The sequence below is a fragment of the Polypterus senegalus genome, chromosome 3, assembly GCF_016835505.1.
Source record: "Polypterus senegalus isolate Bchr_013 chromosome 3, ASM1683550v1, whole genome shotgun sequence".
In the NCBI taxonomy this organism is placed as follows: Eukaryota; Metazoa; Chordata; class Cladistia; order Polypteriformes; family Polypteridae; genus Polypterus; species Polypterus senegalus.
In genome coordinates this window covers 215908631-215936600 of record NC_053156.1, presented here as the reverse complement: position 1 = coordinate 215936600, position 27970 = coordinate 215908631, and the positions used below count along the sequence as shown (strand labels likewise).

At 38.9% G+C, this 27970-nt stretch overlaps 1 protein-coding gene across 2 annotated transcripts; it reads left to right on the top strand.

Annotated features, from left to right (window-relative positions):
- Positions 1–1169: 1169 nt before the first annotated feature.
- Positions 1170–24982, top strand: LOC120525828 (natural cytotoxicity triggering receptor 3 ligand 1-like). 2 transcript variants are annotated; one of them, XM_039748438.1, is made up of 3 exons: positions 1170–1234; positions 22783–23133; positions 24576–24982. In XM_039748438.1, the coding sequence occupies exons 1-3, from the start codon at positions 1192–1194 to the stop codon at positions 24599–24601; spliced, it is 420 nt and encodes a 139-aa protein (XP_039604372.1). In that variant the 5' UTR covers positions 1170–1191; the 3' UTR covers positions 24602–24982. The 2 variants fall into 2 exon arrangements, with proteins under 2 accessions (XP_039604372.1, XP_039604370.1); XM_039748436.1 differs by lacking the exon at positions 24576–24982 and having other exon boundaries at positions 22783–23367.
- Positions 24983–27970: the final 2988 nt, after the last annotated feature.

The following is a 27970-nucleotide window of genomic DNA, read 5'->3' as shown; positions in this document are numbered from 1 at the left end:
CAATTCTAACACATTACCCTAATTGTCTGCTTGTTTTTTTCGCTTGGTACACCAGTTATCCTCTATCATCTCAAAGAATATGTAGATTATGTTAACTAACAAGTCTAAATTGAGCCCAGATTAGTCAGTATGGAGGGCTATAAGAATGTAACTTGTTCCCCCCTCACATATGATGAACAATTTAGGACAAAGTGGCATTGGTCAGTTTTTTTTTTTTTAGTTTTCTTTTGGCATCTACTTTGTTCTGCAATAATGTAATATTCTCAAACCCACTTAATCCACCTGGGAGGGACAAGGCCTGATTAAGACCCCCCGACAGGCCCTTGGATGACCTAGCAGAAAGTTTACCATACGTTTAACAAACATTACGTTTTACTTAGCAGCATGGTATTTCTCACTCCTAATTATGATTGGGCTGAATTATAGGTTTTTGGAAAAAAGACCCTTTGCTGTCATGGGCCCCTGGGCATGCACCTACTCTGATGGTAGATCCACCCCCAGAGGACAGGTAGAGAAAATTGTCATGTCAGTTTCTAACCTGCTTAATCCAGACCAGGGTCACGGGAGCCCACCCCAGCTAGCACAGAGTGCAAGGCAGGAATAAACCCTGGACAGGGCACCAATCCATCATGGGGAAAACACAAGTTCACCTAACCTGCATGTTCTTGGACAGTGGGATGAAACCAGAGCACCTGCTGGAGAACAAGCAGGGAGGACTTGGGAGACAAACCCTGATCTCTTTACTGCGAGGCAGCAGCATTACCACTGCACCACTTTGCTGCCCTGGTATAGAAAATAATATAATACACTAATTAAATAAATATAGTAGATGCATTGAATAAATTAGTTAAATATAGGACTTAAAAATGCTGAAAAAATTATACAATCTGAACAAATGAGAAAAATTTGAGAAACAAATTGAAAAAAACTAAAGGTGCCACTTGTGACAATGTTGTATTTAACTGCTGACAAATAGTTGTGTGCTAAATCCACTTTATCCAGGTATTAGGGAATCCACAAAAATATACCGTATGATAACATAAAAGTTATGAGTCATCTTAATACGGGAATTTCACTAATCAGCTGTCTACCAGGAAGCATGAGACAAAAAAAGTGGGAGGGTTTTATATACAAGGAAATAACATTTAACCTGCTTAAAGAAAAACAACAGGAGACACACTTAACTTGGTCATGATGGCAGCAATTGCACTTCTGGTGTTTATTCCAGCTGTGGGTAAGTCATAACTGACATTTAAAAATTGGAATTGCCATCCTAATAATTTACCTTAAAACTTTTGAAAATAAATAGTACAGATTTAAAGATTTTAATTTTTTCTGTACCATCTGTTCAAATCTTATTTGTTGTTATAGCCTTATAATATACATTATACTGAAGGAGTAAAGTCTTAATTTTAGGAAATGTTATATTAATAATTGGTTTAAAGTAGCACCACTGCCAAATTACTGCAGAAAAGTAGAAAATGAGAAGTGACTACTATACATCTTCAGGTAACAATTATGAATAACATTACCTGCTGTCAGGATATTCCTCATGAACTTGAGCTGGACTAAGAGGGTCTGAGGATGTAAGGTTATGTTGTTAAGATGTCACCTCTGCACTTGCCAGGTGTGAGCCAAGTGTGAGTGAGCATATGAGTGTGTTCTGCGATGGGCTTGGGACGGCTCCTGTTGGGATTGCTTTTCCTCCTTGAGACCATGGGTAGGTAATTAGAAGTGTCTAATACTTAATCAGCTGGTTTCACTCTTTTCCATCACATGCTTATAGACTATTACAGGACAAGGGCTTAAAAGCAAATGGATGTTAAACTGATGCAAAGATGGCAGAGATAGAAAATAAACTGTAACACTGTTGCCATTCTTCTTAATTAAAGGTCAGATGCATATGATGGCTTTACATTATAAGCTATAATGCAGGCAAAAAATAATACAAATCATTAATACATGCAACTTAGAATTTGTTCATAATCTGGAAATCATGCCTGTCTGTTGGTCCCCATGAGATGGCATACTATACAGTATATGACAGGGCATATATAAAGACCCACCACTACCCTACATTCACTGGTCTTCAGTTTAAAAGCTCCTTCATGCATGTGTAGGGGTTTGTGAAGTTCTCGGGTGTTCAAATCTTGAAGGATGAGTGCTAAAGACTAACCATGCAGCAGTCATGACTTTTATTTTTATTTAGTAATATTTGTATTAGCTCATAACTGCTTTAAGCCCATGTTTCTTTACTTTCATGAACTGCGTTAACTTATACATTGACTTAAGAGAAATAATACAGCAGCATTGTTCAGTCTCTTTGCATGGTTTGTACCAGCAAAACCTGCCTATGAAAGGTTGTTTCAAAATTAACCTTTCCAGTAGTTTTTAAGATCATTTTGTTCTTTCAGAGAAATAACACTTGATAAAAGATTGATGGTGACATACAGTATGTGTGAACTTATAAAAGCAGTCTACTCAGTGCAATGAGCACACACACATATCTTTGGAGCTACAGCAGGGCCCTAGCAGTGCATTTGTGCACGTCCAGCAGTCCAAACCTTACTTCAGACTGATCATTGCTTAGAGTTACTGATTTGTTTTCCATAAAGATAATAATTTTAAGGGGCAGCATGTGGTGCAGTGCTGCCTCGCAGTAAGAAGACCAGGGTTCATGCCTCGGGTCCTCACTGCATGGAGTTTGCATGTTCTCCCTGTTTCCTCCCAAAGACATGCAGGTTAAGTGAACTGGTGATTTTAAGTTGGCCTTGATTTGTGTGTATTTGCCCTGCGATGGACTGGTGCCCTGTGCAGGGTTTATTCTTGGCTTGCTCCCTATGCTAGCTGGTTTAGGCTCCAGCAGCTACCCCGAGACCCTGTTCAGGACTAAGTTGGTAAGAGAAAGACTGACTGATTTCTTCTTCTTCTTGCAGCTGCTCCTGTTAGGGGTTGCCATAGTGGACCATCTTGTTCCATATCTTCCTGTCTTCTGCATCTTGTTCTGTTACATCCATCACCTGCATGTCTTCTCTCACTGCATCCATAAACCTTCTCTTAGGCCTTCCTCTTTTCCTCTATCTTGGCAACTCTATCTTTAACATCCTGTTCCCAATATACTCAGCATCTCTCCTCTGAACATGTCCAAACCAACGTAATCTCACCTCTCTAAATTTTTCACCCAACCGTCCAACTTGACCTTCTAATGTACTCATTTCTAATCCTGCCCATCGTCGTCACACCCAATGCAAATCTTAACATCTTTAACTCTGCTACCACCTGCTCTGTCTCCTGCTTTCTGGTCAGTGCCACTGTCTCCCACCCATATAACATAGCTGGTCTCACTACCATCCTGTAGACCTTCCCTTTCACTCTTGTTGATAACCGTCTGTCAGAATGATTGACTGACTAATAATTTCAAATGCCTCTACATATGTTTCCACTGCACTCGCTGCTCTAATTTTCCAAAAGTATTCAATTAATAATATTTTGGCAAAGAATGCATGTGTTTTGGCTATTGTGAGCATACAGTGGGATGACTTGATGTATGGATTATGTGACACTTGTGGCATGAGATTTTTTACAGTAAATTGCTTGCTGTGGAGCAGCATTAGTCTTCTTAGACATCCATTCTATCTGAAAGTTTGTTATTGCTATTCTCAATGAAAACAGATACTGATGTTTTTTTCAGCCATCACTACAAACAACAAGGGGTAAGAAATGTATATAAAATATCCTATTCCTGTCAAGGCTGAAGATGCTGAGCAACAACAGAAGAATGCTGGAGCTTTATAATACTAACACTCCCATTGTTAAAGTTTAAACATCCGAAGAAGCAGATAATCTTGAGTAGACCAAGAAAAGCTATGTATGGATAAGATCATGAATGACTGTTTAATGTTTATGAACAACCAGGTTCTTGTTTACAGTTTATCGTGCATTTTAGCTTCTTGGTAATCAATTCAATATTACACAGTGTATGTTGTGTCGAGAACTTTAATAAACAACATTCCAATAACTGATGAGAGTTCACTCTAAATTCAGCTGGTTATTTATGGACAAAGTTCATCTTGTAAAGATGCCTTACATTTTTAGGCAATAGATTCCAATTGTTTCAGTAAATGAACAATACAAAAGTACTTCCATAAAATTAATTCTGAAAGTGAACATCCACTCTGGTTAACATTTAGGTTGAAAAAAATGTGGTTGGAATGCTAGAATGAAAGGAGCCAAAGCCTGAAATGGCTGTAGATGAACTGGACTGCATTCCGCATTGATAGCAGAACTGACAAAATGATGAACCCATTGTGTTTTAGAAGCTCAGCAGAATTTGGGGGTAGAGGATGATGCTCACATAACTGATGGTGAAAGCAAATAAATTGGTAATAAAATGCAACAGGGAAAGAAAATGCCAACACTCTAGAAAAATCTCCTCTGGCAAAGGTTAACCTCCAATATCTTTTAAATAGTCCATGCTCCTTTGGCTGCTCTTGCTGGATTATCTCTTCACATGACAGATTCATGCTCCTATGAGCTAGCATTATGGCTAGCTAGCATGGATAGAAGATGAGTTGCCACTGATAGAAAGACTGTTGGGGTTCTTTGAAGCTTTGGTTGTAGTGATGGCTCACCTTCGAAATTCCAAATTGGAAATTTTAATCAGTGAAGGGAACCTACAGTTACACACACAGACACATTCTAGCTTCGTGATGTCTGTGTGGCTGAAAACATACCATCTCCAGTTGCAACCTCAACATATGCATAAAGTGCTGGGGTTCTGCCGTTCGAATGGTGAGACAGTTCAGGCAGAGAAGTTGGAACCAAACTGAGAAAAATTATGTTTTTGGTGTAATGGACTTGGTGTGAACTTTCAACAAATCAAATTTGCTTTGTGGTTGTGATTTTTACTGTGTAAATAAAATTTATTTTTACCTAAAAAAAATGATCTGAGACTGCTCTACGTGGGTGGCATGACTCCTCAGTATGTACTGTAAGTACCTAAGAAGAAATCAGACATCATAACAGGTTAAAGAGAGAGCCAATGAGACCAGCAGAGTTCTTCTGAGGCTGTAAGCTCAAGGAAATTTATAGGTAGAAGGTAAAGTCAAATGTGTGAAGGTTTATTTAGAGAGAATGGGAACAGTGATGGCTGGGGGCTTTAAGAGGCAACAATACATGATGGCATCCATGAATGGAAATTAGGGGACACCTCTCCCTCCTAGTGGCATGAGTGGCGGATGACCTGTTGGGGGGAGTAAAAGTCTTTGAAAATGCTGTCTAATTATGACATACAATCCTAGGATTACTTCTTTTTCCAAAGAGCTATAAATGTTTTAAAAGAAAAAAAAAAAAACAAACAAAACAGTGAGTAAGTAAACCAATAGAATATATGCTGAAATTTCAGTGATGGAAATACTGTACTCATTATTATAGGAAACATCGATCCATCCATTTTCCAACCCACTGAATCCAAACACAGGGTCATGGGGTCTGCTGGAGCCAATCCCAGCCAACACAGGGCATGAACCAATCCTGGGCAGGGTGCCAACCCACCTCAGGACACACACAAACACCAATCACACACTATAGTCAATTTAGAATCTCCAATCTACCTAGTCTTTGGACTGGGGGAGGAAACCCATGCAGACACGGGGAGAATATGCAAACTCCACACAGGAAGAACCCGGGAAGCGAACCCGGGTCTCCTAACTGTGAGGCAGCAGCGCTACCCACTGCGCCACTGCACCACCCTATAGGAGACGCTTTCCAAGTTTTCTTCTTTGCACTTTGTATTCATCATCTTTTGAAAAATTCACATGAACTGGTAGGCAGTGCCTGCTGATGCCCATTTAGAACCCTAAGTGGGGTTGACGGACACCGGCCCTCATTGTCCATAGCGGGTAATCAGCAATATTAAATTTCAATGACCTGTGTGTGTGGTGTATCCCTTTGTGTGTGACACCTCTGGTTGTACAGCACATGCGCACTTACAGTTTCATAAATGATGCCTAGTGGGTAACAGTGCCCACACAGTATCATTATTGGTTGATGTCCTCAGCTTGTGCACCTTAACTTTGGTATTTGTCAGCCCTCAGATGGGCCCTTTGTTGCTTAATGGACTGACCAATTCTGCTGGTAGGAATGACTGTGCAGTAATTAATTTGTCCAGAGTGCTCTTTAGCAATCAAGCTAATTATAGATAAAAAGTTAATAACTGCAGGTCTGACTCAGCATGAAGTGCAGTTTAATAACAAATGGATTTTTTGTACTGTATTAGAATTCATAGTTTCAAATTAAATTGACATGTTCCATCCATGTATTCATCCAGCTACCCTATCCATCATTGTTTATTAGTATGATGGGAAAAGGGAGGTTGAGAAAATAGATGTCTAGATGGATATGATCAAGCACATTTCAATATATTTGACAGTAACAGATTTGTCAGTTGTCAATGTATTATTTGTTATAAATAATCAGTATAAATAAAGTGGGGGGTTTCCCAAAATTTTAACTTGACTGAGTATTTGGCATTATTTTAAAAATACATCAATGACCTTTTCTTTTATGCCAACTTCCTGGTTCCTTTTTCCAGTAACGTAATTTGTTTGAAGGAAGTAATTAAGATTACAGGTATATTTAATTGTGTAAAAATATTTCCTTCTTTGAAAAATAAAATGTTGTATCATCTTGAAGTTTTGCAAATTTAAAATAGTGAGTTCCCAATTTTAAAGCTTTTCTTTCTCCCATAGGAGCTAAGAACTGTTAAACAATTCTCACACTTCTTCTGATGTTTTAACTTTTTCTTTTTATAAATAACATTGCAAAAGTATTTGTTGCGTAAGTCTTTTTCTAATCTATGATAGCACTGATATCATGTCAAGCTCATGTTGCTAATCATCTGGGTAAGAGAAGTTCTTCTGGGTCACATGTGTGGCTGGTCTTTGGCTCTACAGGGATGGTTTTAGGTTGTCTTGCCTGGTGGTGGACCTTGGAAGGTTCGCATGTGCTGACTGAAGTATCTGGAATAGAAGAAGGAAGATCCCCCTTGGAGTGCTGAGCTCCCTGATGTGCAACAGATTGGCAGGCATGCCTGCTTTCTGAAGGTGTTACTTATGAGTTTGCATTGCAACTGAGGAACAGCCATGACAAGTGCAAGGGCAGACTTAGTCTTGGTTACAATGGTGCCAGCAGTGGGAAAAAGTGTCATTTTCTGAGCTGTGAAAGTTGCAAACATTTAACTTCATCTCAGTAGATTAGGTCACTTTTGTGTTCAGTTCATGGCCACACGGACTAGGGTTTGGGAATGAAGTGCATTGGATGGTAAAGTCAGAAATCAACATTAAATTATTAATAAATGCACATTTAAAAACAACAGAAGTTCTACCAAAGTGCTGTACAGAAGAACATACGTATAAGACTACCGTAATGAAAAAAATTATGTAAAACAGTTTGTTAATGACTATTTAATTTCCATCCACCCAATGACCTTACCCAGAGTGAAAGGCTGAAGAGACAAAGTGGGTTAAAAACCTCAATAGAAGGAGAAGATCTGATATGGAACAGAAGATCGTTTCAAAGTTTAAGAGCAACAATTGAAACAGCTCTGTCACCCCAAGACTTCAGCTGTGATCATGGAACTGCAAAGAGTAGTTGAGCAGATGACCTCAAAGCCCTTGTTCCTGAGAGGTGATGAAGGAAATTGCAGAATAATTTGAGGTGAAACCATTCAAGGCTTTAATAACAGTTAAATTTTAAAATCAATCCAAATTCAAACTGGTTGGCAGTGGAGAGAGGCCAGCACAGGTGAGATATGCTCTTTTTTTCTAGTACTGGTTAGAAATCTAGCAGCTGCATTTTGAACAAGTTGAAGGCACAATAGTGCAGATTTGGGCAATCCCATAATATAGGGAATTGCAATAATTTAGCTGAAATGTAATAAAAGTATGAATCACTTTTTCCAAATCTGCTTTGAAGGAAAAGATTCTAATTTTGAGATTTGCCTCAGTTGGTAAAAGCTGGACTTTAACACAGTGGACATTTGTTTCTCAAAGTTTAGTGACAACTCAAAGAGAAAACCATCCATCCATCCATTATCGATCCCGCTATATCCTACCTAGAGGGTCACGGGGGTCTGCTGGAGCCAATCCCAGCCAACACAGGGTGCAAGGCAGGAAACAAACCCCGGGCAGGGCGCCAGAGAGAAAACCATGTTATTAGTAATTAAATGAACCACGAATAAGCTAAGAAATTTAATAAACTATTTGACCATTTTTAGTTTCTTTTTTCCACTATCGCACTAGGCTGTTTTTTTTTTAAATAAAGGATGTGAACATTTTTTGTTAATCAAGTTGTGAAAAACACACAATTACCTTATACATGAACACTCTGTACATAATTTTGAATCATATATACAGTTCACAGTGGTAGAGCTGTTGTCTCACAGTAAGGAGACCAGGATTCTTGTCCTTGGTTCTTCCTGCGTGGAGTTTGCATGTTCTCCCTTTATCTGCATTTATTTCATTCGGGTGCTCCAGTTTCCTCCCACTGTCGAAAGACATGCAGGTTCATTGAATTGCTGACACTAAATTGGCGCCAGTGTGTTTGCATGTTTGCCCTGCAATGAACTGGTGCCTTCTCCAGGGTTTGCTGCTGCTTTGTGCCCTATGCTAGCTAGGATGCGTTCCAACAACCGTCTACCATACAACAACCCTGGCCTGGATTTAGCAAGTTAGAAAAATACATACAGTAATATTTACAGTTCAAAGTAGCCAACTGCATGCATTGTACATTACATTTTTGTGTTACAGTGTATGTTGCTGTGCCGATGCCATTCTTTCTGACTGTTGCTACAGACTACATAGTCTGGTTTGTGTTTCTTGCTCTCATAAGTGGCCGGAAAATGATGACACAGAAATGTGTTGATAACTTACAGGGAGGATCAAAACAATGATCTGCATATATGTTTGTCTACTCACTTATCAGTTGAAAAGCCTTCTCCTGAAAAAAACAATTTGAAACAATCAATTGGCTTTTAGTCAGAAGTGTCCACCAGTAGCTGTTGACCAATCCACTCACATATGCATATGAAATGTGTGATTAGCCAAGCACAGAAACCAATGTTCTAATGTGCACATGCACCCACCTGGAGCCTGCACATTCCAGCACTTCCAATTATTTCTTTAAAATATCCAACCCCACAATCCTCCTCTTTACAGAGAGCATTTTGGTGAAGTCATTTGAGTGGGTCTTCCTTGTTGCGACTTATCTGAAATTTTTACTCACGTGATCCTAACCTTGTTGACTAGTGTCAGAAAGTGGACGCTTAGTGGCACTGTTGCTCACATTTACCCCAACAGACAGTATGCAAGACACAGGATAAAATCACTAAGAAGTAATTTTAATTTCTTCTTTTTTCAATGTTATGCCCCAAAACACCACAACCACCACAATAAACAATAAACTAATACAATAAATACAACAGTTCTCTCCTCCCACCAGCTCCATCACAGCCCCTCCCAACTCCAGCTCTCTCACTGGGTCTCCACTAGTTCTTTATATAGTCCTTGACCTGGAAGTGCTTCTGTCCTACCGTCCATGTGATTCGCCAGCACTTCCAGGTCAGATGGAGACTTCTATTTTCTTCAGCCCGGAAGTACTTCTGTCCTTCTGTCCCCATGACTTGGGAGTACTTCCAGGATATATGGGAAAAACAAAAACTCCATCTCCCATAGTGCTCTGCGGGAATCCGGGGTACCACTAAGCTGCAGGGAAGTTGCCATCTAGCGTCCTGTGTGTGTCGGCCGGGTTGAGCTGTTAGCTGTCCATCACACTAGGAACATACAGTAATCACCATAGGCATGTAACAAATGGTGAGGCAGCCCCCTGGTTATCCTAGTTTTAGGATTTTCAAGTCAAATGAGCTGCGGTGGGCTGGTGCCCCACCCGGGGTTTGTTTCCTGTCTTGTGCCCTGTGTTGGCTGGGATTGGCTCCAGCAGACCCCCGTGACCCTGTAGTTAGGATATAACGGGTCGGATAATGGATGGATGGATGAAGTCAAATGAGTTTCCTTTGGTTGTGGATTCATTTTTGGTTAGTTTAGATACTGAAGCCTGTACAGATATTTGACTTTGATTCTCTCTCTGCCCCCCAAAGACTACTTAATTTCCTGATCTCATTAGCTTTACTGGTTTTGACCTCTGCCTGTTCACAACTCTTAATTTGCTTCTCCCTCTGTATAGCCTCTTTAATCCCCTGGTTACATAATTCATAATATTCTTGGCAGAGACTTAGCCTGTTCCTAATGCCAACAAAATGAAGCAAAGTGTCTGAAGTCATCAAATACTGTATCAGAAACTTACAATGATACCTCAACTTCACTTCTCACCATTAAACAGTGATTTGAAGCATTTCATTTTCAGTACAAAACAATTGGGTAAAACCTCAGTGCCAAACATTAAATTTCAACCAAGGAATAATTAGATCCAGGGATAACAAGAACATAATCATTATACCAAAATTGCATTATCTTAATGGAAATCGCTTGAGCAGGAAAACCGACTCAGAGAAAAGAGAATGTATGTGAAGGAATGTGCCACAGCGTGGAGCTATGACCAAAGCTGGACTTCATATCAATCACAGGTAACTGTATTCTCAATTATTGGTAGAAATAATAGGGCAAAGATTATATTTAGTTAATACATTAATTTAATTAACAAGACAAAGTACGGAAAGATTAAGAAAAAAGTATGCAAGGCTAGTAGGTAACAAATCAATTTTAATGGTTAAACCAAAAAAACAGAGGGGGCCAATTAGGGGTAAAGTTTTTATTGTATATGGCATTATACCACAACTGAGCAATTTTGGTTAGAAAAGCTATTTCTGAGCTGTCCTACTGTGTGCTACGACTTGCTAGGTGCTAATTTCCCTCTGGTAAGCATGCATTTCACCTTAGTTACCCTTACAATTTGAATATTCCAATTGAGTTTCAAGCTGAAACTGCAGAAAAACTATTTGGGAGATGGCATAAAGAAGTTGGAATTCACACAAGCAAAAGATAGATGAATATAATCACTGGATTTCTTGGCCTCAGAAACACCGAAAACTATGCTTAAATATTTTTTAAAGTTAAGAAACAGTTGGAAAAAATTCACCTTACAAGCTAAATGAATGCAAAGAGGGGAGAGAGAAAAGGATATGAAGGGAGAGATGGAGTATTTTAAATATTTTAACTTGTGAAACTAGATGAGCCACTACACTTAAAAGGCAGGAACTACAAATACAACGGTGTCTTCGGCACTAGACATTATTGAAGAGCTTGACTGGAATTGACCTCAGAATTATATTTAAAGCCCCATTACAATCAACACATTCATTCAGCCTGGAGTAAGGACAAAGACTTCACTTGGAGAGTGAGAGGGGAGGATAGAGAGAAAGAACATACAGTAAGTGGAGTGTTTGCTGTTTTGTCGCACAGCTTTTTGAAATGAAAATAGGCTCAGAATGGATACTGATATTTTGTTAAATTTGTACATTTTCTATTCACCCTTTGCTAATGCTTCCCAGTATGCTTCATTTATTTATTAATAAAGGGACCATTTTGAAAATTTTCATTCTCCTCCCATTTTCATGGATGGAGTACATATGTGTATGCACTCCCTGAGCAAGTTGTTAGTAAAATCTACATATACGCCTGCTTATACATGCAATTATTTAATCAGCCAATTATGTGGCAGAAGCACAATACATAAAATTATGCATATACAGGTACACGTCAGGAGCTTCATTTAATGTTCAGATCAACTGCCAGAATGGGGAAAAAATGTTACCTCAGTTGTGAATATGGCATGATTGTAGGTGACAGGCCGGTTTAAGTATTTCTGTAACTGCTAATCTCCTGGGATTTTTTCACACAACAGTCTTGTCTGAAAAACAAAAAAACATTCAGTGAGTAGCAGTTCTGTGGATAGAAGTGCCTTGCTGGTCTGAGGAGAATGACCTTACTGGTACGAGTTTACAGAAAGGCTACAATAACTCAGATTAACTGCTCTCTACAACTGTGGTGAGCAGAACAGCATCTCAGAATGCACAACGAACCCTGAGGCTACAACTGCAAAAGACCACATTGGGTTCCACTACTGTCAGCCAAAAACAAAAAGCTGAGGCTGACCAAAACTAATACTAACTAATAACTGATAATACATAATGCTACCAAGCAAAAGTTTTCTTAAACTGGTTTCATGAACATGACAATGAGTTTAGTGTTCTTTAGTGACTTTCCCAGTCCAAAGAACACCTTTGGCATAGTAGAACAGAAAATTAACAGCATTAATGTGCAGCTGACATATCTGCAGTTACTGCGTGAGGCAGCCATGTCAACATGGACCGGAATTTCAAAAGAATGTTCCCAACATCTTGTGAAATCAATGCCATGAAGAAGAGACAGCAAAAAAAATGTAGGAAGAAAAGGAACAGTATTTTAAGTAAATAATTTTGTTAAGGATCCTTTTTTAGTTTCCTTACCTTTCTCTTTAGAAGACTATCTCCGGCTGTTAGACCGCTATCAATGTAGATTAGATTAGATTGGATTAGATTAGATTAGATTAGATTAGATAGATAGATAGATAGATAGATAGATAGATAGATAGATAGATAGATAGATAGTGTGGTCCCCGGCCGGGGCTGGAGCCCGGCTGGGACGGGCTGGAGCCCGCTGGAGGACCGGAGGACGGCTTGTGCCTCCTCCAGACCGTGAGGGGGCGTCCGTCCTGGTTATGTAGAGGGCCTCGGGTACAGGGCTTGGAAGCCCAGCCCTGTAGGGACCCGTGGCCACCGTCAGTCGGCGCCCCAATGCCTGCATATCCCTGGAGCCCAGCACTTCCGCCACACCAGGAAGTGCTGGGGGGAAGACGACAGGGGACACCCGGACGGCTTCCGGGTGCGCAGCCGGCACTTCTGCGCTATGACTGATTGCCGGGAAGCAGCTGGAGCCCATCCGGGTTTCCATATAAGGGGCCGTCTCCCTCCAGTCAGCAGTGGATGTTGGGTGGAAGAGGACAGAACTGGAGAGAGGACGGGAGGCGGGCAAAAGAAAGGCACAGAGACTGTGAGGCCTGGACAGTTGGGGGAACGGTGCTGGAGGCACTGGGGGTGCACGTGAGCACAAATTGTAATAATTCTTGTAAATAAACGGTGTGTGGTGAAACTATGTTGTCCATCTGCCTGTGTCCGGAGCCCAGTTCACAATAGATAGATAGATAGATAGATAGATAGATAGATAGATAGATAGATAGATAGATAGATAGATAGATACTTTATTAATTCCAAGGGGAAATTCACATTCTCCAGCACCAGCATACTAATAAAAAAAACATTAAAAAGTGATAAAAATGCAGGTATAACAGACAATAACTTTGTATAATGTTAACGTTTACCTCAACCCGAGTGGAATTGAAGAGTTGTATAGTGTGCGGGAGGAATGATCTTCTCAGTCTGTCAGTGGAGCAGGACAGTGACAGCAGTCTGTCGCTGAAGCTGCTCCTCTGTTTGGAGATGATACTGTTCAGTGAATGCAGTAAATTCTCCATGATTGGCAGGAGCCTGCTCAGTGCCCGTCGCTTTGCCACGGATGTCAAACTGTCCAGCTCCGTGCCTACAATAGAGCCTGTCTTCCTCACCAGTTTGTCCAGGCGTGAGGCATCCCTCTTCTTTATGTTGCCTTCTCAGCACACCATCGTGTAGAAGAGGGCGCTTGCCACAACCGTCTGATAGAACATCTGCAGCATCTTATAGCAGATGTTGAAAGATGCCAGCCTTCTAAGGAAATATAGTCGGCTCTGTCCTCTCTTGCACAGAGCATTAGTATTAGCAGTCCAGTCCAATTTGTCATCCAGCTGAACTCCCAGGTATTTATAGGTCTGCACCCTCTGCACAAAGTCACCTCTGATGATCATGGGGTCCATGAGGGGCCGAGTCCTCCTAAAATGCACCACCAGCAACTTGGTTTTGCTGGTGTTCAGTTGTAGGTGGTCTGAGTCGCACCATTTAACAATTTAATTTAGTTTAATATTTAACAATGTAACTAAAAGACACTGATTTTAAAGAAGACAGGACACAATGCAGACGTGACAAACATATATCGTAACACAGAATAGACTGGCTGTTAACTGGTTATTTAGAGTTCTAAATTTATCTACTTACAGATGAGTAGTTTTACGATACCAAGTCTTTAAGGATGGTCCGATGTTGTGTGGAGTTCTTACTCTGGGTTCAAATGAAGGATTCTTCCTGCATTGGATTGTACTCTTTCTCTTTGTCACATGGTCTTTTGTTTGTGGTATGATGCCTTCCTCAGTCTGCTCTTTGGTGTGTCCTCTTCAGCTTCACAAGGAAAAGCAGTGCTCTTTCTGGCACGAAAGGTTTGTGCTCTGAATTTCCCTTCTTAGAGTAGTGGTTGCCTCTTAGCCTTCCCAGACTGGGCTCAGCCACTGTAATAGAGCTTGGCAGAGTGGATCTCAAAGGTGGTTCAGGGCAGAGTAAGCTGTCTGCTATTTTGGATCTTCAAAGATAAGAGGATTGTCAGCTTTCAGCTCCCTTATTTTGGAGTCTGCAGAGACATCAGTTCAACTCTGATTTATACATTTGTTATTACATGAAGTACAGGGATTATCTGGGTATGCGCAGAGGTGCTCAGCAGTTCATTAGGAGTGGGGAGTGGTGGTTTTGCTGCTGGATTCCTGCGCTCCTGTTAAATCCGATGTCTTAACAGACCTTGTGTGCCACTAAAAGCCTAGGAGAATAAGCAATGCCCACTTTGTTCTATATTACTCAGTATGGTGTTCCTAGTAATTTGGTCAGTGTGGGTATATACAGCATATATTAGTAATAAACAAAATATTGATGTGCTTGTTCCAAGCATTTGGCTTAACTGAATTGCTACTAAGCTCCAGTGGTCCCATTCAATGCCCTCGAATAGCTCATAATGCATAATCCTTCAATTGTGTACCAGTGGTCAGAAAAGCTTGTACAGTATCATCATATACATAAAGTCTCTTTCAGTATGCTAAGTCTACATTGTGCTGGTAGTTTGTTTGAATTCATTGAAAATGATGTACTCTACATAGCTGTATCACTTTATTTAAAGGTAACACAGTATAATGGAGCCTTCTTTAAATGTAAAATAAATTGACAACATCAACCTTCAAACACTTGATCCCTTGAGAGATCTCCTTCTTCATCTTTTCTATGTGGCATTGAAGTGCTTGATCAGCTCATTCCTGCATCTCCACACCAAACCCTTTTCCTTCGGATCTTCTTTTACTTTATCCATCCACCTCCACTTTGGCCAAGCTTCCTTTCTATTCCCCTGTACTTCCATTCCCATCACTTTTTTGCCCACATATTCATTGTCTCACCTCTTCACATGTCCATACCACTTCAGTATACTTTCCTGTACTTTCTTAGATTTTTCTCCAACTTTTGTTGTACCACTGATTGTCTCATTGCTTATTCTGTCCACAGATCCATCTCAACATTCTCATTTCTGCCACATCTCACTTCTTCTCCCACACTCCCTTTACTACCCATGTCTTAGCTCCATACACCATTGCTGATCCCCTGAGAGATATTAATACAAAATTAGAAAAAAAAAATCAAATCATGAGTATGTACATATGTGACCTTTGAGAGTGCTTTTTATGTAAAATGAGTGAATTACTAGTTATTTGTTTAGGTAGCAGAAATTTGAAAATTCAAATGAGAAATCACAGTGTTGGTATCAGCAAAGGTCAATTAATTAAATTTTCTTACAAACCATAAATCATAGTTTTGAATGCTTAGTAGGAAACTTGGAAGTCTTACACAAAATCATTTCTTTTTAATTCTTACTGAAGGGACTCTTTCCTTTTTCTAGGTAATAGTGCAACCACAGCTCTTTAAAAGTCTGCATCTGATATGTCAAAAATTGGTACATTACCCATTCTATTTAATAAGGATAACAGTTATTAGTACAGTTTGACTCTTATGCTCATTCATTTCATCGGTCATGGGATGAAACTATCCACACCACCATTTAGTCTGTAAATTTTTAATCTTCTGCTCAACTATCTTTGCATCAGTTTCACTATTGACATAGTCGGTTCAGTTCCACCTAAGGTAAAAAGGGGATGTGCGCTGTGGACAGTCATTTCTGTTTCAGTTCTTCTCTCAATTCTTACTTTTGCTCAGTCCTGTTTCATTTTTCCTCTCCCTAATCAAACCTTTGTTTTGTTTACAGACAAACATTAAAGGTGGTTACAACTTTCCTGTTCTTTCTCTTATACTTACAATTAAATTTCAGATACCTTGAAATGTAGCCAAAAATCACTTGGAGATAAAGCATTTCATTAATCATATTATACTTGATGGAAATGCATGAAATAGCTTTTTTTTTTGTTTATCTTGGATGTGATTATTAAAACTGCCGATAGTGAATTAATGTAAGTATTAAATGAAACAGCAAAATCCAGGATGTTGTATGTAAGAGGCTGCACTACTAATAACTGTGCCACTCTTAACGCCATATATAACATGTTTTATTTTTTTTTTCATGTAAGCAGTTGCTACAAAATATACACTCATTTTCTGGGCAAACAATATACCACATTACTTTAGAAATATCCACTTAGATTTTTCCTATTTACAATATCAGGAATGAATTTTAATTTAATTTACTAATTGATACAATAGCACAATGGTTAGTGCAGCTTAAAAAAACATGAACTAAGTCTGTGTTATTGTATGCAGTGAGAGTTATTTTAAATTTATGACACATTGGTATAATCTGTTACTATCTATTCATGGTTATTTATTGTATGGAGCCTGTTACAGATTTTTTTGGAAACTTCATGTGGATGGATCTTTTGGGAACCAAAAATGGTTTTCCTCTATCCTAATCTGGGGATCATTAATGCTTTAGTTTTAGATGAACACTAAATCTGGTATACTGTCACTTAGGAAGTACATATTTACTATATATATATATTCTTATTTCTGAACTGCAATCTGATTATTTAGGTGGTTACCTACTGTAAATAACATCTGCCACGTCTTTTCAATTGGGGAAAGCAGCACATACATATGTGATACAGTATTTGCACATATAATACAAAGAGTGCATGACACATGTTTTGCCCTTATTGGGTGTATGCACTTTTGCATCCCTTTATGTAGATCAAACCTTGGACATCAGCGCCTGAGGCGAAGCCTCTGACGTTGCGCCACAATGGCTGGTTCACTTATTTGACAGGGTGAAGATTGGTATACAGTATTACATTCTCAGTTCTGAATTGCAATCTGATTAAGAGGTGGTTACCTATCAGGTAACGCTTGTGGTTGGTTTGGCTAGTCGGCAAACATCCGATAATATATACAGTACAGTATATAGTGAAAAAAAAAAGAAAAATTCTAGAGGAGACGTTAATGGTGTTTTTCAGCCATAAAAGGTTAAGTTGCCATTGTGAGGTCTGACTTCTCATGTAGCTGGTTTTACAATGTCTCCAGTCAGCAAGTGCTTTAAGTAGTAGTGTGGATTGAAGGGGCAGGGCTAAGGCTGTTATCCCAGATGTGATGTCAGAATTCTTCCTGTGGGTTCTCCATTTTAGGGTAGGAATCTGAACAGAGATAAGCATTGTTGTCACCCTAAACATCCTCCTTTGCTTCCCGTAATACCAGTGAGACATTCACTATGATCATGTGTGTGACATGGTCTAACCCCCCACCAAACCCACCCCTGGCAAAAAAGTGAAAGCAGAAAAGTGCATACATGTTAGCATATAACCTATCTGGTGAACCATCTTAAGGTTACATTATATGACCAAAGAGTTTCTGGACACCCGACCATCACACCTATATGAGCTTATTGGAGAGTTCATTCCAAAACCATTGGCATAAATATCGAGTCCAAGAAGTCCTGTCTCGTATTTCAATTAATCCCAACAGAGTTTATTAGGGTTGAGGGCAGGGCCCTGTACAGGCCATTCAAGTTCCATCACAGTGAAATTGTCAAACCATGTTTCCATGAACCTGGCTTTGTGCACAGGGTCATAGTCATGCCAGAACAGAGAAGGGCATTCCCTAAATTGTTGCCACAAAGCTGGAAGTGTACAATTGGCTGCAATGTCTTTGCATGCTGCAATGTAACATTAACAGCAGTACCATTCATTGGAACCAATGGGCTTAGCCAAAGCATGACAAACAGCCCCAGACCATTACTCCTCCTCCACTAAACTTTACAGCAGGCAGTATGCAGTCCAGAAGGTAGCATTCTTTTTTCTCAACCACCAAATCCAGGTTCATCCCTCAGACTGCAAGACAGTGAAGTTTGATGGTGGTATGCTGTACATCACTCCATCCAATGATTGGCATTGCACATAGTGATCCTTGATTTCTGCTCTTGTTGGGGTGTTGCTTCGAGAGGCAGTTTGGAACTCTGCTTTGAATGATACAACATTGCCAAGTGGACAAAATCCTACAGAAGCTGGGTAATGCTCACTACCTCTCAATAGTTCTGAACATGACAAAGGGGTATTGGAAAATTCATCTGTCCTCTGAGGCCAATTGTCAGCCCAAAGTAACTTTTTTTTTTATTAATCCAAAGGTGGAACTGCTGGAGCATGTCCAAGACCTGTGGCAGTTGTTCTTCTCATCTGCTGGAACAACTGCCTATTTAATCAAGGCAGGCAGTAGTTTAATCATTGTGGCACCTTTGCAGTCTGCCTACCAGATGTTGGAAAGCCACTGGGGCCCCATGTAACCCAAAGAGAAAATATGATACTGCCAACAGCCACTTGGGGCGCTAAACATGCTTTTTTTATTTGGCCTGAGGGCATTGATGAACGCCACTGTCATGTTCAGCATTGAGAGGTGAAGCGCGTTACCCAGCGTCTCTAGGATACCGTCAACCACGGCATGGAATATACTTCAAACTGCAAGACTAAATTTAGGCGGCATAAGTCATTTAAAAACTACCAATTTCCATCAAGACTATATACATGAACAATGGGACTTAACCAGAGGATATTGCTCTCCTCAACAACCTCCAACTCAAGCATGTTTTTAACTTCCAGATCAACTTCCGTTTCCTTAGCCTCAGGGATCCGGTATGGGCATTCCCTAGGAGTGATGATGTTGTGAATTATAAGCCCCGGGTTTAGTTTTGACAACATAAGTAACTTGCTCAATTATTTGCCCCAATTGTCTCTTTAGTGTACAAGCTCGGGTATTGCCAATGACCATTACAACATATGCCAAGGTGTTCTCCAGGGAATTTGTTGCCTTCTCTCTATCTTTCCAGGGCTTTAGTAGAATGACATTATAAATCTGCTCAGCTGGTCCTGTTTGTTTATCATGTAATCCACCCATCTTTGCATTTTTTAACATCATAGTGTCTTTAACAATGTGCTAATAATTTGGATTTGGAGGTGGGTACCCTCATCATGACATGGTTCTCTGAAATTAAAAAGGTCCAATTTGTTGTATGATGTACTCGATTACATTCACAGATAGGTCAACTGAGCAATGTACTTACAGTAAATATGTTCTCAGATTACTATCTTGTTCTTCCCGTGACTCCCTGATTAAGTCCAGAATACCCAGAGGCCGTCTCCCATACAGCAGCTCAAAGAAGAGAACCCATTAGAAGTTTGCTGCACTTTCCCTGTAAGGAAAGAAAAAGAGTGGAGTCAGCTGATCCCTATCCCATCCATCCTCTCGGACTGCTTTCTTTTTTTATATCTGTTTAACTGTCTGGTTAAAATGCTAGTCCAAACCATCCACTTGCAGATAATAAACAGATGTATTTAAATGTTTAATTCACCGGAGTTTGGCAGTGTTTTTTAATACTTTAGAGATGCCCCTTGATCCACCAGGATCTATTTGGAAATGCCTACCTGTGTAAACACCAGAAGTAGATCTCTAGCAATTACCTTTGCATTTGCCACTCAAAATGGAATGGCCTCTTAATATTGTGTAGTGTAATTGACAAGCACAAGGATGAACTTATGTCTGCAAGCAAAAGGCTCCAGTGGACCTACAATGTCCATGCCTATTTTTTTCAAAATGAACGTCAATTGTTGGCAGAGGGATTAAAGTAGCTCCCTCATATTGGGTGATTTGATGCAGCTGGCATTCAGGACATGAGATGCAAAAGCATCTCACTTTGTCATTGGTGCCTGGCCAATAAAAGCAAAGATTAATTCTTTTCAGTATCTTTTAGTACCCAAATGGGCACTCGTAAAATGCTTATATGCCAACTCACATATTTAACAACGGTACTGGCAGAGGACCAGTAGGAGTCTGCACTGCTCCCCTTGATGATCTGCTACATGATGCCATTAATTATTCTCTAGAACAAAAAGTGGTCTATAGAGTGGAATTACAGTAGCTGTTGGTATATCATTTGTAACAGAGACATCATTTCAGACGTGCTTCAGGAAATCACCATTCCACAGTTCTCTGTTCATGATGGGAAGGGCACCAATGTCATTAGCTTGCAAGTCTGAGGTAGAAGCCAGCACAGTTCCATCACATTGTATGCCTATGCTTTTTGTTGGATGTCTGGCCATATAGCACACTGTACACAGGGTGGGAGTGTTCTAGCTAGAACTAGTTTTCAGGGTCTCCAGGTTTTAATTGACCACATACATGTGTCACCACCTTTATTTTCATACAAATCTTTACCTATTATTCAGCCATTATTGAGGGGATTGTCCATTACCACTATAAGCAGATGTTTCAGCTATACTTGGAAGGACACACAACAGATGGCCATAGAATAAACATACATATCCCTGTGTTTGCAGATTAGTCTGATCTTTTCTTTCAAATACTATTGCTGTAACTCAAACCAGTGTACAACAATGGATGTGTTTCTACTGGAGTTGTCTAGAACTGGTACTTGTTAGTAATAACCTAAGCAACACATGCATAGAGATCAGAAAGCAAGTTAGTCAGCACCAATCAACAATACCATTCAACTGAGGTCCATCCTAGATAGTTCAAGGAAGACAAATTTTTGTGAGACAAGAGCATTGCTTTTGTCCACCAGATCTTTCGTCGTCTTCTAAGGTTACCTGCGAAACAATACAGCAAGAGACTCAGATAGTGCATTAATCAGAAAGTCACAAGGGGTTAATTCAACATGTGTGTATGTGTGTATATATATATATATATATATATATATATATATATATATATATATACATACATATGCACATGCAATGGCATACAATGTGCAAAAAAAGACCAAGCATCATTTTTCATAAAATAATGATATGTAAATGCTTAACATGTGTGTAGTTCTAAAATAGCCATTTCATTATGTATAGTAATTGAATTCCCTGAACCAGTTTGCCACAGTGACACACCCTGCCACAGATCAGTGCTACTGTTCTATTTAGTTAAGAGCACATAAAAAAGAAGCATGGCATATCAAGGGTGAAACTGGCTAAAATAAAATGAATCTCCCTAATAATATCCCTTTCTATCTATGTACGAGAGCATATGGAATCCAACACAGAGTCAGTCTGACTTAGGCACACACTGAATAAACAGAGGTAACCAGAAAGAAAAATGGTAGACAAAAGCAGGAGATGGACCTTGAGTCCAAGGATAAAGCAAAAGTAAAGTTAAATAAAGCAGTCAAGGGGTAATAAGCACAAACCTCACAATCAAGAATGGAAATCAGAATCACCAAGCCACCAAACACTCTTAAGACAGCAGAAAAAGATCCTAACACCAAGTTCTTCTTAAAAGTGTCCTTTAGTGTTCCCAGAACTAAACCAGAAATAAAGATAGGAATTAATTGCAAAGAAAAGGATCTAAAACATAGACACAGAGACCAGAATGCCACTATGCCCTATAGAAAGGGCATTGTGATGTCACAGGTACATCATGTGATTGGTAACCATATATAGCTATGGTAAACAACAGGGCATCACTCAGGGCAAGATAACATAAAATGGCGATGCCTCATGTAATGCAACATGGTGTCACAACAGCAACAACAAAATAATGTTTTATGAAAATAAAAATTAAGACTCAACAGATATTTTTCACAAAATGTATTATGCAATATTTGAGGATATCTAGACATATTTATGATGATGAGAAACACTTCCAAAATAATTAAAAGCAAGTGCAAACATGACATAGCAAATCTTACACCGTTCTCCTACAATGTGATGGTATCATGACATTAATATTGTTTCAGCTTTACTGCGACCAAGGCAGGAAATGCCAGATGTGACTCCTAATTATTCACATTGAAGTCTCCATTATCTTTCTCACATCTTCCCCAGACATGTCAAAGGATGTTCTCCCCTTCCATACTGAAAAGAATGTTGTCACTCAAGAATCTGTCTACTAGCCCTGCCAAGGAATGGCTTTCTACTAGCTGCTAAAATCTTTTCTTGCTAACCCAATAATGAGTACTTTGTGATTTATAATACCATGTTTCTAAAATATATTTTCTGGAAATCCACACCATTTTGATTTTCAGGCTTCCAAAGTTTCCAGACCACCTGGGAAACTACTCTCCCTCACCCCATTTCTCACCTTGATCTTATGCTTAGCAGAAGATTGTCATTCTAGATCAAAAGGAAAAATGACATATATTATTAAAAGTAGTGTTATAAACAAATGGTCCAAGCAAAATTTCAAATAGTTTTATGCAGTGTTATATATAGAAATACCTTTTAAACCTTTCAGATTCAAGTTTTAATAAATTGAGTTAAAATTATGTTTTACAGAGTCATGCTTGCGCTTGAGCAGCAATACAACAACGGTAAATGTGACCACAGGCTCTGATGTGCTACTGAACTGCCACTTTGTGTACAAATTCAAATTAACCCTAGGAATGATCTCAGTTTCGTGGAGGAGGCAGCCTGCAACTGAGGAAAGTCAACAGATGATAGCACATTTTGATGGCCTAAACCTCCAAACTTTCTACAATAACTCATTTCTCTCACCAAAAGCACTGTTGGAAGGAGATGCAAGCTTGCTAATGAAGAATGTGTCTAACTCTGACACAGGAGATTACTTCTGTGATGTCCTGGTGACACCAGTAAAGAAAGAAATCCAACTCAACTTAAATGTAGCAGGTAAGCAAGATTTACTTCTAGACTCAATGGATACCTCCAAAATATCAATGGCTAGAGCTTTAACCAATGTCCAACACCAACACAGTATACTGACACTTGTCTGTGTATCACTGGGCTGTATCAGAAAGAATTGAGAAGAGCTGTCCTGCAGATAAACACATATATTTTTGGGGGGCTGCCCCCTTTCTCTTTCTGTCTTGCATTTTCATATTTCCCTGTCTCCCTATATATGTGAATGATATATGGACACGCTGTCCATATACAGTACATATAAACAGTATTTACCTCCTTGGATGTTTTCACATTGTTAAATAATTTTGAATCACAGTGGATTTAATTTGGCTTTTTTGATGCTGATGAAAAGAAGAAGAGTATTTAATGTCAAAGTCAAAACAGATCATTGCAAAGTGATCTAAATAAATTACAAATATAAAACACCAAGTAATTGATTGCGTAAGTATTTCATATACTGTATGTACCTTTGGCTGTCATGACAGCTTTGAGTCTGTGTGCACAAGTCTCTGCCTCTATCAGCTTTGTACTGTATATCTGGGCACTGCAAATTTTCCTTATTCTTCTTTATAAAACTGATCAAGCTCTGTCAGGCTGCATGGAGATCACAAGTGCAAAGCATTTTTAAGTCCAGCCACAAAATCTGACTCTAGCTCTACCACTCCAGATCATGAACATTTGTTGTTTTTAAACCATTTCTGTGCAGCTTTGACTTCATGCTTGGGGTCATTGTAATGGTGGAAATCAAATCTTCCTCAAAGGAGCAGGTTTCTTGCAGACCACATCAGGTTTTCCTCCTGGATTTCCCTGCATTTTGCTGTATTCCTTTACCTTCTTCCCTCACAGGCCTTCCAATGCCTGCAATAGAGAAGCATCCCCACAGAATGATACCACCACCATGTTTCACAGTGAAGAGGATATGTATTTAACAATGTGCAGCAATTACCTTATGCCAAACATGATAGTCTGATGGCCAAAAAGCTCGAATTTTTGTCTCATCAGACCACAAAACCTTGTTCCAGTTGGCCTTACAGTCTTTCTTGCACTTTATGGTAAACTCTGAGTTTTTGTAACATTGTCTTTCTCTTTGCCACTCTCCCATAAAGGTACAACTGGTGATGTTTCTGGGCAACAGTTGCTTTATGCACAAAGCTTTCCAACCTCAGCCACTTCAGCTTGTTAACTCCTTCACAGTTATCATAGATATCTTGGGGCATCCCTCACTAGTCTTCTTCTTGCAATGATCACTTAGTTTTTGTGAACTACCCACTCTAAGTAGATTTACAGCTGTGCCATACTCATTCAATTTCTTAATGATCGATTTAACTGGACACCAAATGATCAGTGATATTTTCTGTATTCACTTCCTGGTTTGTGCTTTTCAATTATCTTTTCACTGAATACCTTTAACTGTTGTCTTCATTGTTTAGGTCAGGCTATGACACTGACTCACTGAAAGTTGGACCTTCCAGATACAGGTACATTTTATGTGGATGGACCCTGTAAGAATAAGTAAAATGTCCAAGAGTCTCAGAGTAAAAGCAAACCTGTGATTCTCTAGGCGATCCCCTAGGAGGAAGTTTTGATAGGACAGTAGGCACTCAATCTGACAGAAAGTGTGCTCAAATATCTAACCAAGAAAGTCAGTCCATGGAGGAAAAGCAGATTACAACAGCAGCATATGGTTCTTGACTTTGAACAGTGGGACATCTAGTCCATTTAAAACGGGAAACCCAGAAGATCCCTTGTACCCCTGCCCCTCTAACTGACTGTCTCTGTAGCCAAAATATCCTAAGCCTAACCCTATAGAAATAACTTGGCCAAAGAAATCAAAGAAACTTCGGGCAAAAGGACTGCTGAGAATTTGGGTGAAAGGTCACTAGCAGAAGAGAGACAGTCTAGGGCATTGATGAGAGACTGAGAAAGAGAGACAAGAGGAAAGATACAATTAGTATGTTGTTATGAAGGGGGAATGTGTAAGCCACCCTCCAAGTCAGACAGGGAATTTACAAGGGAAGGCAGGCAAAGAGGATTCTGTTTGTAATTATTGTGATTCTTTGTATTTCATCTTATTTGTTTCATTAAAACACAGCACATTATTCCGATACTTGTAAACTCTTTTATAGTATTCTGGGTGCGGAGAGATGCCAGAACAAGGCTCATATTATTACAGTACAGAAAACTAAAATAACTAAAATCGATAAGGCATCTTCACCAAATTTGAAAAGGGGAAAATGACTTGAATAGTGAAGAAAAGCAGAAATTAAAGATCCTGAAAACAAGAAGGTTAAAACAACAGCTAGACCAGATTTGGTCATACAAAAATGTACTGGAACTGTCACACTTACTACAATTATTTGCTTAGAATAAATATTTTCCAAGAACAACAGACCATAAAAAATATCATGCCCAGATGGTATGAAAATATATTTACATAACATGCAAAATAGATTTAACAAGGGACTCGACCTGTAAATAATATTTTGAAATGTACTGAGCCCTTTTCTAATAGATTGTCAGGTTCAGTTGGTCCAAGCTGTAAATGAGCAGTTTAACCTAAATCTCATATGAATACAGAGCATACCAATATTTTGACTTTCAAAGTTTATGATTTGGATTAATTAGATGACATATAGAGTGATAAGCCATAATAATAATGCTTAACGTTATTACCAGAATAACCACAGACCTTAACCAATAGACCTTAATAAATATACAGGACCAAAAAAGACACCTAAAAATACTTGCTTACTTCATTTAGTCACCAGCATATGTGAATTATAATTATGATTAGTAAAACCAGAATGTAATAATGTAGCTAATTACTAACTTACAAAATTTCACATTGTATATATTGAGGATAGGTGGTCTGATTTTACTAAATCCATCTCAGCTGAAAGGAGAACTTATGGAAACGGACACTGATCTTGCACAGACATATTTTATAATTACTTTGTCTTCTTCTTTGGAGTTATGACACTACAAACAAGAAAGTCAAAGAACAGTTAAGCATATCAGCATCTAATAAATTTATAGTTATTAACCTACACAGTGTAGCATTAAACTACCGATGAAAATGAGTTTCTGTGTCTAAAATACCTCTAAGTAGGATACTAAATTAATAAAAATAAAGGAAAATAAATGTGCAAAAATTAAGTCAAGTTATCAGTTTTACAGTACTTACCGAGCACATTTAAAACAACAGAAATTGACCAAAGAGCTGTACAATTTCCATCAATCCAAAAAAGACTTCATAACAAATACTGTGACAGATCTTAGAAGGACAAATAAAGTTGGAGTGTTATTAATTCATTGCTCATTTCCACATTTCAGCCTTTGCTGAGAACAAGTTCCTTTTCTAAATGGAAGTACGGATGGAGTACAAACACAAAATATGAAAAACTAACTTTTATGCTACCTAGAAAAGGTGGGTAGCCAAAACCTTTCTATCTATGTACGAGAGCATATGGAATCCAACACAGAGTCAGTCTGACTTAGGCACACACTGAATAAACAGAGGTAACCAGAAAGAAAAATGGTAGACAAAAGCAGGAGATGGACCTTGAGTCCAAGGATAAAGCAAAAGTAAAGTTAAATAAAGCAGTCAAGGGGTAATAAGCACAAACCTCACAATCAAGAATGGAAATCAGAATCACCAAGCCACCAAACACTCTTAAGACAGCAGAAAAAGATCCTAACACCAAGTTCTTCTTAAAAGTGTCCTTTAGTGTTCCCAGAACTAAACCAGAAATAAAGATAGGAATTAATTGCAAAGAAAAGGATCTAAAACATAGACACAGAGACCAGAATGCCACTATGCCCTATAGAAAGGGCATTATGATGTCACAGGTACATCATGTGATTGGTAACCATATATAGCTATGGTAAACAACAGGGCATCACTCAGGGCAAGATAACATAAAATGGCGATGCCTCATGTAATGCAACATGGTGTCACAACAGCAACAACAAAATAATGTTTTATGAAAATAAAAATTAAGACTCAACAGATATTTTTCACAAAATGTATTATGCAATATTTGAGGATATCTAGACATATTTATGATGATGAGAAACACTTCCAAAATAATTAAAAGCAAGTGCAAACATGACATAGCAAATCTTACACCGTTCTCCTACAATGTGATGGTATCATGACATTAATATTGTTTCAGCTTTACTGCGACCAAGGCAGGAAATGCCAGATGTGACTCCTAATTATTCACATTGAAGTCTCCATTATCTTTCTCACATCTTCCCCAGACATGTCAAAGGATGTTCTCCCCTTCCATACTGAAAAGGATGTTGTCACTCAAGAATCTGTCTACTAGCCCTGCCAAGGAATGGCTTTCTGCTAGCTGCTAAAATCTTTTCTTGCTAACCCAATAATGAGTACTTTGTGATTTATAATACCATGTTTCTAAAATATATTTTCTGGAAATCCACACCATTTTGATTTTCAGGCTTCCAAAGTTTCCAGACCACCTGGGAAACTACTCTCCCTCACCCCATTTCTCACCTTGATCTTATGCTTAGCAGAAGATTGTCATTCTAGATCAAAAGGAAAAATGACATATATTATTAAAAGTAGTGTTATAAACAAATGGTCCAAGCAAAATTTCAAATAGTTTTATGCAGTGTTATATATAGAAATACCTTTTAAACCTTTCAGATTCAAGTTTTAATAAATTGAGTTAAAATTATGTTTTACAGAGTCATGCTTGCGCTTGAGCAGCAATACAACAACGGTAAATGTGACCACAGGCTCTGATGTGCTACTGAACTGCCACTTTGTGTACAAATTCAAATTAACCCTAGGAATGAT